The following is a 14,207-nucleotide window of genomic DNA, read 5'->3' as shown; positions in this document are numbered from 1 at the left end:
CAACCACCCTGACAACCTTTACGTCCCCCACACAACCACCCTGACAACCTTTACGTCCCCGACACTACCACCCTGACAACCTTTACGTGCCCCACACTACCACCCTGAGTACCTTTACGTCCTCAACAATAACACTAACGACCTTTACGTCCCCCACACTACAACCCTGACTACCATTACGTGCCCCACACTACCACCCTGACTACCTTTACGTGCCCCACACTACCACCCTGACTACCTTTACGCCCCCACACAACCACCCTGACTACCTTTACGCCCCCCACACTACCACCCTGACTACCATAACGTCCTCCACACAACCACCCTGACATCCTTGACGTCCTCCACCTTATAACTGTTGCCATAATGCCCTGCTTTGAACCCGTGAGTACACTGTCTGTCATGATATATTCTTACCAAACAGTTATAACTGCAGGTGTGGCTGTGTGTCAGGTGTGTCATCGATGCACTAGCCTGGGTTACAGCGAAGGTAACAATGGATGTCTTTATCACATCCTTGATCCCATCCCCTACCAAAACTGCCATTGTAGCAGTCATCCCATTGAGATTGGCCCTTTTAAGAAGTAAGTATGCACAGTTCTCAAAATTGGTATAATATAATGATACAATTTAGAATGTCTTCTGTAAATCGGTTATATAATCTGATATCATTTTCTCTGTTAACGTTAATTTCAGATTAGTCTTGAATATAATTAATTGTTTTTTAACCATCATGTGTAATGTATTAATGTACATTTTCAAAAACATATTAAAATGAACATTAATTTTAATCAATCATAATAAAACCATTTATTCACCGGTGTATTAAGTAAATGATAATATATTGTCGCTCCACTTTGAATTCAGTAACATCATTTTCCGGCATTATACGATTTCAAACAATAAGTTTTTCACCAATTTACACCAAACTAACATATAACATATGGATGTTCACTAATTTCTCAGTATAACTGATTCTGCAATTTAACAAGATAAATGGGTTTCATGTATTTCGGCGATGCAAGACAAAGACAGAGATAATATCAAAATGTTACAATGTAACAGATGAAAACAACATGCATGAAATCTGCATCATTTAAAACATAATTACAGTAACATATCGTCAACGTGAAATAGTTAGAACAGTGACACTTCGCTTCACTCGAAGGGCGGTATATGTGTCACATATACCGCCCTTCGAGTGAAGCGAAGTGTCTGGTTATACCTCATTTCTGCAAGGATTAATATAATGATATCGTCTCAAGAATGTGTCGAGATAATGGAGTTCGAATTAACGAGATTCTACTGTATAAATCTAATTGTTCACGGCTTCAGTCCAACGCTAGACTTCATTTTCAGTAACTACCCTGCAGGAAGAATACCTCCCAGCCTGTCGTTATCGCCGACTTTAGGGCATTGGAGGCTTTGGGGCGTGACGTGTCATCGTGCCCCGACGGTGTGGGTCGTTCTTCATGCATTCTGTAAATGGTTTCTCTGTCCAATACTCGATTATACAATTTAACAGGTAGTCGCGATAGAGTTGCAATATTGTTTACTTCGGCTCTACGCATAGGTTACTCACTCCTTTGAAATAAATATGTTGTATATCTTTATTGAATACATACCACCGACACGTTCTTATTTATATAGCCATGCTAGATATATGTTTGGAGATATGTGTTGGCGACTGCAATTCTCCTTAGCCACAATGTAATATACTGTTTGTGAATAAAGTATATTCATGAGTTATTATATAGCTAAGCCAAAATTAACAATTGGCAGTGTACCATTCAATGTACGGTCGAGATAATCACGTGACTGATTTATTGAGCGCGTTCACAAGTGAGGATATCACACGTACTGTCAGGCGGTGGATTACGTTGTCATGTGAGTCAGAACTGTTTTTATCAGAAAATAACGGAATTGAGATATATTTGTGGATATTGTACATGTGATAATCCTATACCATATTAACCAGACAATGACAAGACGTTAAATGTTTATGTTATGTTTCCATCAACTTCCTCTTTCGATTTAGTGAACTATATAAGCAACATTTCAGTCTAAATCAATGTTGTGTGGTGTCCATAATGAGTAACTATGTATATAGCATTAAGGGTGTTCATGTACATTCATTAATTCGTTCGTTCTATGGACGATAGTTTCAGTTTGAAAAGAAAGGTGCAATAATTGAAATATATATATTAAGGGGAAGCAACTCTTAGATAGTTTAGCGTTTCTTAAACTGTCAAGGCGGTTTTTCAAGTTCGAGACTTGGTAGTAATGAAGTAGGTGTTTGCGTGTTCCGTAGAACATAGACAGAATTTAGTAATACTATATTATAATAATAAATTATTACATTATTTATGAAATAATTAAAAAAATTATAAGTAACCCTATCAGTTTAGCTGAGGTGATCCCAGGTATTTTTAAAAAAGGCCAGGCTGCAGTAAGCCATTGAAAAAGATATGTCGATGTTTTTATGCAGAGAACTGTAGAGGACTAAACTCACATCAACAGTGGTGTCTTTACTTTTGAAGGCAGAATTCCTTAAAATTGGCTTTTATTCTCATATTAGCTGACATACAGACATGGCAGCAGGATCTGGATTCGTGAAGAACTGGCAGAGCAGAAGCTCCGTGGTTGAGTGTAACCGCCACATGCTGACCTCGGAACACAACTCTGACGTCACCTTCCTGGTTGGCAAAGGTGAAAAACCCATCCGGGCACATCGCTATGTGCTCATCAGCCGAAGCTGTGTCTTTGATGCAATGCTGTGTGGCCCCCTGGCGGAGAAAGATGACATCAAGATGTCTGACGTCGAGGCAGACATATTCTCGGATATGTTGGTGTGAGTACTACCATATGGACCCTAAATATATCGTATTAAGTATCCATGGTACTACCGCTACTTGACACGTACACCAGAACCGGAAATTGTCGATTGGCGTTTTGAGATAAATGTTTCAAATAGATTCTTGTAGCGATTATTTCTGCTGCATGAATAATTTTAAATATTTGTTTTTAAATGTTGGGGGTAAATTTCTCAAAGTTTAATTTATAAATTCTTATTATTATAAAGTTAATGATACCAGTCGATACCGAGGACGTTTATTGTGACAAATTGCGGTCACGTGGCAGGATACTTGTCTGTGAGTGATGTCACGCTAGCGTTACCCAATCAGAAAGTAGCTTTCTCTAGCCTTACGGCACAAGTTTTAAAATGGCGACTATCATTCCAGACTTCGTTTAGGATTCTATGTTGACAAACTTTGAAAACTGTCGTACAGCCTGTCAGAAAGCAAAGTGTTTATCTTTCGAGGCTGCAAATTTTGAAGATACACTTTTACATCTTTTCACTTTTGTGATTTCGCAATAGACAATTAGATTGGTCGGATAAAAGATCGCTCTGACGTCACCAGTAATGGGACGTCCTCAGATATATGTGTAGAGATAGCGGACATTTACATCTAATTTTAATGGGATTTGCCAGTTAAATCGAAAGTCAAACGATTTGCGACAGCCGTCAAAAACATATGTAAGTTTAGGAAAGTATTTAGATGGCTGCAATTGCTCAAATGTGTATTATATTGGCAACACCTTAGCCATGGTATATTATATTATATTTAGAATAAACGTAACATGTTTTCCAAACAATATGTTCTGGCCATTCCATCATCTGTCCTATCAAAGTCAAAAGAATAACCTACACGTGTAGTTTGCTTCCCACAGGTACTTGTACACAGATGACGCGACTGTCACCCCTGGGAACGTGACTGGGTTGCTGTACCTGGCCAAGAAGTACGCCATTGGGGGTCTAGAGACTCTGTGCCTCACCCACCAAGAGAACTGTCTGTCACCTGAAAATGCCTGTCTCATCCTCGAGCAAGCGCACAGGTTTGATGAAAAGGATCTCTACGACAAGGCATGTAAAGTTGTTCTTCAACATGGAGATATTTGTTTTGCAACTGAAAGTTTCAAAAATCTATGTCATGATTGCTTTGATAACGTACTGAAATCAGGTGATCTCACAGTCCAGCCTCAAAACGCGTTCAAAGCCGCCACAGCATGGGCAGAGGCCGAATGTGGCTGCAAAGGAAGGGAGATCACACCCAAGAATCTCAGATCGATCTTGGGTGAAAGAGTCTACGGGATTCCCTTCATCAGTATGGAGAAGGACTATTACGTTGACAACGTTGTGCCGAGCGGGATTTTGACAGATGAGGAAAACGTGAAAATTATGTCATGTTTACTGTGTCCTGAAAAGGACCCGTCTCCTTTTTTTGGAAGAAAAATACCCAACCTCCCATACAGACCAGTTACCCCCTTCGCCGAAATATACTCACTGGACATCTCCACCTTACCCCCCGACCCCGCTCACAACCCCCACCCCATTACCTGTACACAATCCCCCCCCCCCCCCCCCCCCCCCAAGAGATAAACCAACAGACTAGTTACCCCCTTCCCTTAAACTTACAGAATAGTTACCCCGTTCCCTTAAACTAACAGACTAGTAACCCCCTTCCCCAAAGGGCGGTCGTGTAGCCTAGTGGTTAAAGCGTTCGTTCGTCACGCCGAAGTCCCGGGTTCGATTCTCGAAATGGGTACAATTTGTGAAGCCCATTTTTGGTGTCCCCCCCGTGATTTATTGGAATATTGCTAAAAACCATGCACATTCACACACTCACCCCTTCCCCCAAACTTTCAGACCAGTTACCCCATTCCCCCAAACTTACAGACTAGTTACCCCCTTCCCCCAAACATGCAGACTGGTGACCCCCTTCTCAAAAATGTACAGACTAGTTACCCCCTTCCCGAAAACTAACAGACTGGTTACTCCCTTCCCCCAAACTTACAGACTGGTTACCCCCTTCCCCCAAACGTACAGACTAGTTACCCCCATCCCTCAAACTTACAGACTAGTTACCCCCTTACCGAAAACTAACAAACTGGTTACCCCCTTCCACCAAACTTACAGACTAGTTACCCCCTTCCCCCAAACGTACAGACTGGTAACCCCCTTCCCCCAAACTTACAGACTAGTTACCCCCATCCCCCAAACGTACAGACTGGTTACCCCCCTTCCCCCAAACTTACAGTCTAGTTGCCCCCTTCCCCCAAACTTACAGACTGGTTCCTCCCTTCCCCCAAACTTACAGACTGGTTACCCCCTTCCCCCAAACTTACAGACTGGTTACCCCCATCCCTCAAACTTACAGACTGGTTACCCCCGTCCCGAAAACGTACAGACTAGTTACCCCCTTCCCTAACCTAACACACTAGTTAACCCCTCCCATCTAACATACACACAAGTCCCCCCTTCCCCAAACTTAAGGAAAGACGGTTTCTATTCGACAAGACCTGGGCACAAACTTAGTTTTCATACAGTTCTAAGATTCACTTTTTCAACTCTCGAAGCATTATCACATAACTCAACCTGAACGAGACTTTTTTAATGAGCTGTTATTGAATCGTTCAGAGAAGAATTGCTTGTGTGCGTGCGTACTTGCATGCGTGCATGCATTCGTATATTCAAGAAACAGTGGATGCGACATTTGACTCGTGTGAAATTCATAACACTTCACGCCAGAACTGCTTTGTCCGCCTCAACGACATAGGATGGCAAAGTAAGGCCAGAAAATACTGATTATGTGAAAATGTCAACCACTCGCGTAAATATCAACTTTGTCAAGAAACCACGTGAGAAAACCAAGATATTCGACAAGAAAAGACAAGACAAATATCCTCTTTGCATGCTTTCGTATCTTTATGTAGTTGATAAAAAGAAATAAACAACTATCTTGTTCTCTATGTTTTGATCATTGTTTATTTCATAAAGAAAACCCACAATATGATAGTGGCAGATGAAGGTTCATGCAGCATTGTTGCCATGGAAACAAACGCACTCACAATACGCTCCAGTTGAAAGTTTCACATACACTGTGTTGATTTGGGGTGTGTCGGGTTAGGAGATGGTGCAGTCCCCACTTGCGTCTGCCTTTGGCGGAGGTGGATCTCGGGGAGCAGGTGCATTGTTTGGACGGGGAATGTTCGGGACTACAATAGAGAACATGTTCAACATTTGACCTAGGTACAAACTAGAAATTTGTGATACATATCCACGAAAAGGAGATTTCCAATTAGAGACTTCACCTTCTCCAGGTAATACAACAAATATACCAACATAAAGGCAACTCTCTTGAGTTAGTGAGTGTGTCACGATTTTATTTCAATCACCACGTGTCAGTTTCATGCACAATGGAAGCCCAAAGCCATGCATGTCTTATACTTTTGACGGTTACCGCTTTAGTGAACCAACGAACACGAATATTGTGATGACAAAGCAAGGATAATAGACAAGGCGAATCTAGGACTGAACCAGCTATCAGCGGATCCTGTTACGCCTAAGGGACGCAACTTTGCAAAGCGAAATGCAGTGACTTAAACCACTGGGCCTCGATGTAACTTAATGTATAGTGTTTTACACTACTTTGGAAAGTAGATGAAGTAATGGCACGACTTCAGGTTCCTCATGCACAGTAAATATATTTTGTTCAGGTACAAATAGAAAAGCCAGTGTCATGCAGTAACTACTATGATGATAACGTCCTTACTATTTGGTCTTGATCCCTTGCCCCCAGACGAAAAATCTGGTTTGGGAATTTCAAATCTTGGTCCTCTCCCTGAAAAAATAATCACATTGAAGAGTTGTCAGTGTTGGACGGATTTAGATATGCTGTACATATCCTTGTTCAGATGAATGAGTGACTGTAGGTTTATGCCACTTTTAGCAATATTCCAGCAATATCACGGCGGGGGATACCAGTAATGGGCTTCACATGTGGGGAATCGAGACCGGGTTTTTTGCGCGACGAACGCTCTAACCACTCACCCCACCTCCCCTCCGTATGAAGAGTATTTATGAACATGTGCAGATCTTATCATAAAACATACTTATGACATCATAAACATTATTAGATATAGATAAATCTTTTTTTGTAAATAACCTCTCTAATGACATCATGAAATGAAAGAAAAAGGAAATGTCATTTTATTTGTTGATTTTTTAATATTCTGTCCAACACAAAGATACTCTTCTTGGTACATACACTTCACCACCTTATAGGAAATATAGCTATGTAAGGCGTCTATATGTAACATGTGCCTTGTTATATAGGTGCAAACTTACAAGTGCCCAGCGAATGTACGGAAGGCCGTTTCATTTCCATACATATTTCACTTTGTCAGGTCGTCAGTCACTTACGTCTAAACAATTGGGTTGGGGGTGGACACGTATATATATTACCAATAAAACATTATAAGAAATGAATTACCAATATTTGTTACAAATAAAATCTTACATAAACGGTCCCAAAATGAGGAAAATAGAGTTTAAGAGCATCTAATTTCTTTTTGATTTCTGGAGGAGCATGCCCCGAACCCACCGCGGGCCCTCGTAAATTTGAGTTTGCTTGCAGTTTAAATTAGCCACGTTTTACCCTTTCAGGTACTGAGAGTGATTGAGTGAGTGAGTTGAGTTTAGCGCCGCTTTTAACAGTATTCCCGTTATATCACGGCGTGTCAGCTTAATGTGGGAGGCAAGCCCGAAGTGATGCAGGTTTCAGACGTTTACCACTTCGGTGAAACTCACGAGCACGGGTATGGTGGTGACAAACTTAGAAATATAATCGGGTCGAACCGGGATTCGAACCCACAATAATAGGTTTCTGGCGTGCCCAAGGGACGCAACTCTGCACAGCGAATCGCGGCGCCTTAGACGACTGGGCCACCCGTGCCTCAACAGTTATTGATAAACACTCTAATATGTTAACGTATAGAGAGTAACGTTATATTTCACCTACCTTGTCCAAACATCGTGGCTGAGTTAAATGTCCTGCCCCAGTGTACCACCCGCTGTTATATATACTGACGGAATGCGGATGTTTGTCGGTTGCTAGGATGCACCTGTTATCTGTCAGGAGATCCTGGGTTTGCCAAAGTCTATGTACAGAATCTGACGTGTGGGATTTTTCCTGAAGACTATATGTGAATACACGTCATAGTAATCCTTGGCTATAAACTATTGACTATGAGGTATGTACGGTAGGCCGTTTCATTTCCATACATATTTCACTTTGTCAGGTCGTCAGTAATACAAGTAAAGAAAAGTAATATCGATTCATTTTCAATGTTCAGAGTCGGAAATGTGTTAGGGGTTGGACACATATATATATTACCAATAAAACATTATATTATAGAAATTACCAATATTTGTTACAAATAAAATCTACCATAAACGGTCCCAAAATGAGGAAAATATAGTTTAAGAGCATCTAAAAGAGTAGAATGCCCCGAACCCACCGCGGGCCCTCGTAAAATTGAGTTTGCTTGCAGTTTAAATTAGCCAAGTTTTACCCTTTCAGGTACTGACCATGAGTGAGTGAGTGAGTGAGTGAGTTGGGTTTAGCGCCGCTTTTAACAGTATTCAAGTTATATCACGGCGTGTCAGCTTAATGTTGGAGGAAATCCCGAAGTGATGCAGACGTTTACCACTTCGGTGAAACCCACGAGCACGGGTATGGTGCTGACAAACCTAGAAACATAATCGGGGCGAACCGGGATTCGAACCCACAATCATAGGTTTCTGGTGTGCCCAAGGGACGCAACTCTGCCAAGCGAATCGCGGCGCCTTGTCAACAACGATTATGATTCATATGGCTCGGAGCTTATGGTGTGATTTCCACTGTGAACTTACATGTATGTACTCTGAGTTGACGGCTCGGGGTACATAGGTTCCCACACCTGTAGATCACATCATATAGCCTTCTTGTTTGTTTGTTTGTGGTTTAACGCCGCATATAGCAATATTCCAGCTAACATGACGGCGGTTTGTAAAAAATCGAGTCTGGACCAGACAATCAAGTGACTGATATCATGAGCATCGATTCCCAATTGGGATACGGTGACATGCATCAACCAAGTCAGCGAGCCAGACGACCCGATACCGTTAGTCTCCTCTCACGACAAGCACAGTTGCCTTTCACGGCAAGCATGGGTTGCTGAAGACCTATTCTGCCCCGGATCTTCACGGGTCATATAGCCCTCGTGATCTGTTTACAACTTACAGAGTATAATGACAGGCAACCATGCCACACTGTACGTACTTTCGGGGTACTGGAAACATACAAGTGTCTGGCAGAGGCCGATCCAGTATTTGAAAAAGTGATATGATACGTCAACATATGTTGTATTATTATTAAGGCTGTTGTTTTTATGTTTGATTCATAGATTATTTCTCAAAGCTTTGGTCGGTAGATGAAAAAACAATGCTTATTCAAAAAAAATTGAAGAATATCGGATCGGTAGAACCAAATCACACTGTTTCAAAATGTCTAGTTTCCTTTTGGCAGTTAAGTGAAATGTGACAGTATTTTATAGCCGCGTGCTTGGAGTCCCGCCAAAACTATGAAGTGGCATGTTTGAGCAAACCGAATCGGGTCAATGAGCACACACCACATGGGCAGGATCCAGTGTAAGGGGGACCCCTCCCCGGCCCCTTTTTAAGCATACACATTAAACAATAATCAATGGGAAATATATAGATGGTCGGGTGTACTACTAGTATACAAAAACATACTATACTCGGCAAAAATAGAAACGCAAAAGTAGTAAAATCGTAATTATCTGAGGGAGTTTTGACGACATACTTACAGAATTAATACAAAAAGTGAATTGGTCGTTTCTGCGTTGATTGGTATTGATTAGTGTGGAAAGAATGAGGTACTGCAGAAATTTGTTGAAAAGATGGAAAAATCGCAAAAAAACACATGCGTGAGAGCATGGCACCAAAACACACCAACATGACAAAAACGAGCAACATCAATTTGTTGGGCTATAGAAACGTTGGGTTTTCATTTGCATGCCATCACAATCTTAAAACATGCCACGGCTGACGAAAGCCTAACGCAACAACGTCATCAGCCGACTGCAAACAGGAAAATCATCTTCAGCTGCAGCCATGTTTTTTCCACGTAGCGCCAGGCACCATAACAAGACTCTCACACACACGGGAAAACACGAGAAACCACGCGACCTTCCAGGTCCGATCGACCACGCATCACTACAAGAGCACAGGGCGCTTTTGTACAAAACAACGTTAGCGCTACGACTTTTGTAAGTTTATGTTGAGGTATCGGAAGGTATTCGCTCTAGACGACCAGTTAGACGTGTCACTTTGACGACCTGCATCGTCGGCTGTGGCGTCAATTTGTTTGTTTGTTTGTTTGTTTGTTGTTTAACGCCGCACTCAGCAATATTCCAGCTACATGAGGCCGTCAGTGGTGTCAAGGTCACAGAGTATGGCCACAACTGCGATAGAGACAAGTTGGATTTAGTGAACAGTCACATTTTATGCTTCGCCGTGCGGATGGTAGACAGGCGGTGGTGTTTACAGGCGTGGCAGGTACGCTATGCACGAAACTGCATGCATGAAGTGGACAGATTTGGGGAGGTAGTGTCATGGAGTTTGTTTGTTTGTTGTTTAACGCCACACTCAGGTATGACGGCGGTTTGTAAATAATTAAGCAAAACAGTCATAACATTTGTTAAACAGAAGCGAAACGAAGCGTTGGCGTTTGTCTTTGCGCGTACACAAGAACATTATTGTGTGTGTTTTTTAAACCGAAACACAACCTCAGATTGTAACAGGTAGGTCGCTGGGGTAGTTATGGAATCGTTTGACAAATATACACAAATTTGATTGCTTAAAGGTGCAAGATCCAGTGTGCGCTAGGCATGCAAGAGTTACTATTTTTTTCCATTTCTCTGGTTGGTTGCGTTATTGATGACGTGTGAGTACATTCCTGTATCTCCCAGTGTGTCGTGTCACATTTTAACCACGTGAACGTCGTGCAGCACGTGCAGTACAGTCACTCCGACTCAGGGCGGACGCGACCGCCTGTGGTGAAGCGGCCTTAGCCCGGTTATAACACTTAGACCGACTGTAGTTCCGGAAGCCGGAGAGGTCGCCTGAGAACCAGACGGTTTGAAATGTTTTTGCATTTTTTTTCAAATGAGCGCTTTTCTAACATTGTTGTAAATTTCATGAAGCCCCCGTTGCTGGAAAGTAGTCTATATACAAAAACTGATAAGTTACTTAAAACCAGACTGTTCCATGTCTAAGTGTCCAATCAGGACGCATGGGTAGCCCAGTCGTCTAAGGCGCCGCGATTCCCTGCGCAGAGTTGCGTCCCTTGGGCACGCCAGAAACCTATGATTGTGGGTTCGAATCCCGGTTTAGCCCCGATTATGTTTCTAGATTTGTCAGCATACCCGTGCTCGTGGGTTTCACGAAGTGGTAAACGTCTTAGACCTGCATCACCTCGGGCTTTCCTCCCACATTAAGCTGACACGCCGTGATATAACTGGAATACTGTTAAAAGCGGCGTTAAACCAAACTCACTCACTCACTCATACAGGAGGTGATGACTTCATTACAATAAGCTGTCTCGAGTATTTGATATCCACTTTGGGTGAAAGGTGTGGTGAAATGGGGTTTATCGTCCCGTCCAAGATTATTGCACTTATAAAGCGACGTGCATGCACGTGTATGTGTGTGTGTGTCTGCTTGTACTAGTCCGGACTGATGCCGATTTATAGGTGTTAGCTCACCGGGCTCTCCGGGCGGACGCTCTACCATCAGACCACGGAAGCGATCACTTTGGGTGAAAACTTTGGTCAAGAATTATCAGCATACGCCAATTGAATTTACTAATGGAGATAGAACAGTATGGATCTGAAAACAAATGTCCTTCGTTTCTTTGGTAGCCTTACATAAAAATAACATCTATCTATAAATGAGAAGATGGTAATTTCTTTTGCTTTAAAAACATATCAATTGATTTATATTTGTTTGTTTCCTGTGAAATAAATGTATATTGGTTTTTAAGTTAATATTATACAGCACTTCAAATTTTAAAATATCACTTACTCAAACTTTGCAAAAGAGGAGATAATGGTTCCTAGGTATGTTGGATAGTACACCTACATCGTCTAATATGAAACATGACACATAGGACTGTGAATAAATCTAGTATCATTATCATATGTTTAAGGTCCCCCAGTTAGCCCCTAAGGAATTCGGGAGTGGGATCTTCCATACCCACACCACCTGCTCTGGGAAACCTAGTCTAGCAGAGCAAACCCAGATCACCGTATCATTTGTACCTTTTGGCCATCGATCAGATATGGATTCGAAAGTCAGAAAAGCAATTCAAGAATTTTGCAACATGTGAGTTGCCATTTCCTCATTCATGGAATGTTATGTATGTCTTCATGCAATCTCTAAGAAAATAGGGGGCACGGGTGGCCCAGTTGTCTAAGGCGCCGCGATTCGCTGTGCAGAGTTGCGTCCCTTGGGCACGCCAGAAACCTTTGATTGTCGGTTACAATTCCGGTTCACCCCGATTATGTTTCTAGGTTTGTCAGCACCATACCCTTGGGTTTCACCGAAGTGGTAAACGTCTGAGACCTGCATCACTTGGGGCTGTCCTCCCACATTAAGCTGACACGCCGTGATATAACTGGAATAATGTTAAATGTGGCGTTTAACCCAACTCACTCACTCAATGCAGATATATATTCCTTTTAAAGATCTTCAGGATTGAGATGTAGACTGTTTATTGTTTAACGCCACACTCAGCAATATATTCCAGCTATATGACAGCAGTCTGTAAATTATCGAGTCTCAACCAGACATTCCAGTAATTGACATCATGAGCATCGATCCACGCAATTGGGATACGATGACATACATCAACCAAGTCAGCGAGCCTGACCACCTGATCCCGGTAGTCGCCTGGTGTGGTGTGTAAACTTCCGGTTTACCGTGTACTGGTGTGAAATAGTCGGTGGTCTTCTGGTGTCGCTGGACTGGTGAGGACACTGTGTAGTAGTTTCATGTAGACAGCTGGGCTGTATATATAGTGGGACAAGATCGTCTTTAGGTGTCGCTCACACATTTTCATCTGAGAATACATCAAGACCAGCTTTCGTGTGAAGATCGCTCATCAACCCGGAATTCCTACCTAGGCCCATCTTGGAAGATGGACCACCGTCGCCACTGGGTGAAGATACTGTTATCGCTGACTATCGCTATCACCACTGTATTTTTGTAGTTGATACTGACCACCTCCGTGATATTATATATTGCCATTGAATATTGTACTACCACTCTATTGTGTACTGCCATTGTAATTGCTGGGCAGAATTTTGTATTGGTTGGTTGGTTTGTTGTTTAACGCCGCTCTCAGCAATATTTCAGCTATATGACGGCGGTCTGTCAATAATCGAGTCTAGACCAGACAATCCAGTGATTGACATCATGAGCATCCATCCATACATTTGGGATTGATGACATGCATCAATCAAGTCATCGAGCCTGACCACCTGATCCCGTTAGTCGCCTCTTACAAACAAGCATAATCGCCTTTTACGACAAGCGTGGGTTGCTGAAGACCTATTCTACCCCGATCTTCACGGGTCGTTAATGTATGGGACTTACGATTGCCTTAGCGCTAATATCGGTTTGTACAACGGCACCCAGGGAATACTTCTGATCCCTACTGACCAGTCATTGAACGTTGAATGAGCATATTGCTGTTTTCGATAAGTTCTTTCATGTACCGAGTCTACCGTACTTTTTGAAATCGACAAAGAGAGAGTTAAACGCGTTTTTGAACGGGTTCAGTTATCACACTTGATGCAGGAGGAAACGTGGACTGTCGATTTACCCCTTTGGTGAATCCCAGTGTCACGGGTTGGGCGCTGACGTACCAGTGATATAAATCAGGGTACATCTCGGATTCGACCCCCGGAGCATAAAGTTTTGCCAACCTGAGTAATTCAATTCAGGGCATTGCGGCGCCTTAGATGACTGGGACACCGTACCCCACGCTGCTGAAACATGTTGGTATTTATATTTTTTGATGTTATCTTAATTACGTCACGTTTCGGTGGTGATTATTAAAAGCGAATTGCATAGATTTGGAACAAAATGTTTTTCATTGAATGAGTCGGTTTTATGATTTTCTAGCTGCTTTTATCAATTTTGCAGCCACATCTCTGCGGAGGAAGAAGACAGGTATTATACCCTCACACAATTAATTCAATTTTGTAGAATGCCGACGCGTACAACGATGTCACGTTTT

At 42.3% G+C, this 14,207-nt stretch overlaps 1 protein-coding gene across 1 annotated transcript; it reads left to right on the top strand.

Annotated features, from left to right (window-relative positions):
- Positions 1 to 1,858: 1,858 nt before the first annotated feature.
- On the top strand, positions 1,859 to 5,254 carry LOC139446602 (BTB/POZ domain-containing protein 6-like). Its single transcript, XM_071227889.1, has 4 exons — positions 1,859 to 1,887; positions 2,579 to 2,851; positions 3,733 to 4,400; positions 5,130 to 5,254. The coding sequence occupies exons 2-4, from the start codon at positions 2,592 to 2,594 to the stop codon at positions 5,252 to 5,254; spliced, it is 1,053 nt and encodes a 350-aa protein (XP_071083990.1). The 5' UTR covers positions 1,859 to 1,887; positions 2,579 to 2,591.
- The last annotated feature ends 8,953 nt before the right edge of the window (positions 5,255 to 14,207 follow it).

Source organism: Haliotis cracherodii, unplaced genomic scaffold (genome assembly GCF_022045235.1).
Source record: "Haliotis cracherodii isolate W230 unplaced genomic scaffold, xgHalCrac1.p SCAF_6, whole genome shotgun sequence".
Lineage (NCBI taxonomy): Eukaryota > Metazoa > Mollusca > Gastropoda > Lepetellida > Haliotidae > Haliotis > Haliotis cracherodii.
This window is presented reverse-complemented; position numbering and strand designations above follow the sequence as displayed.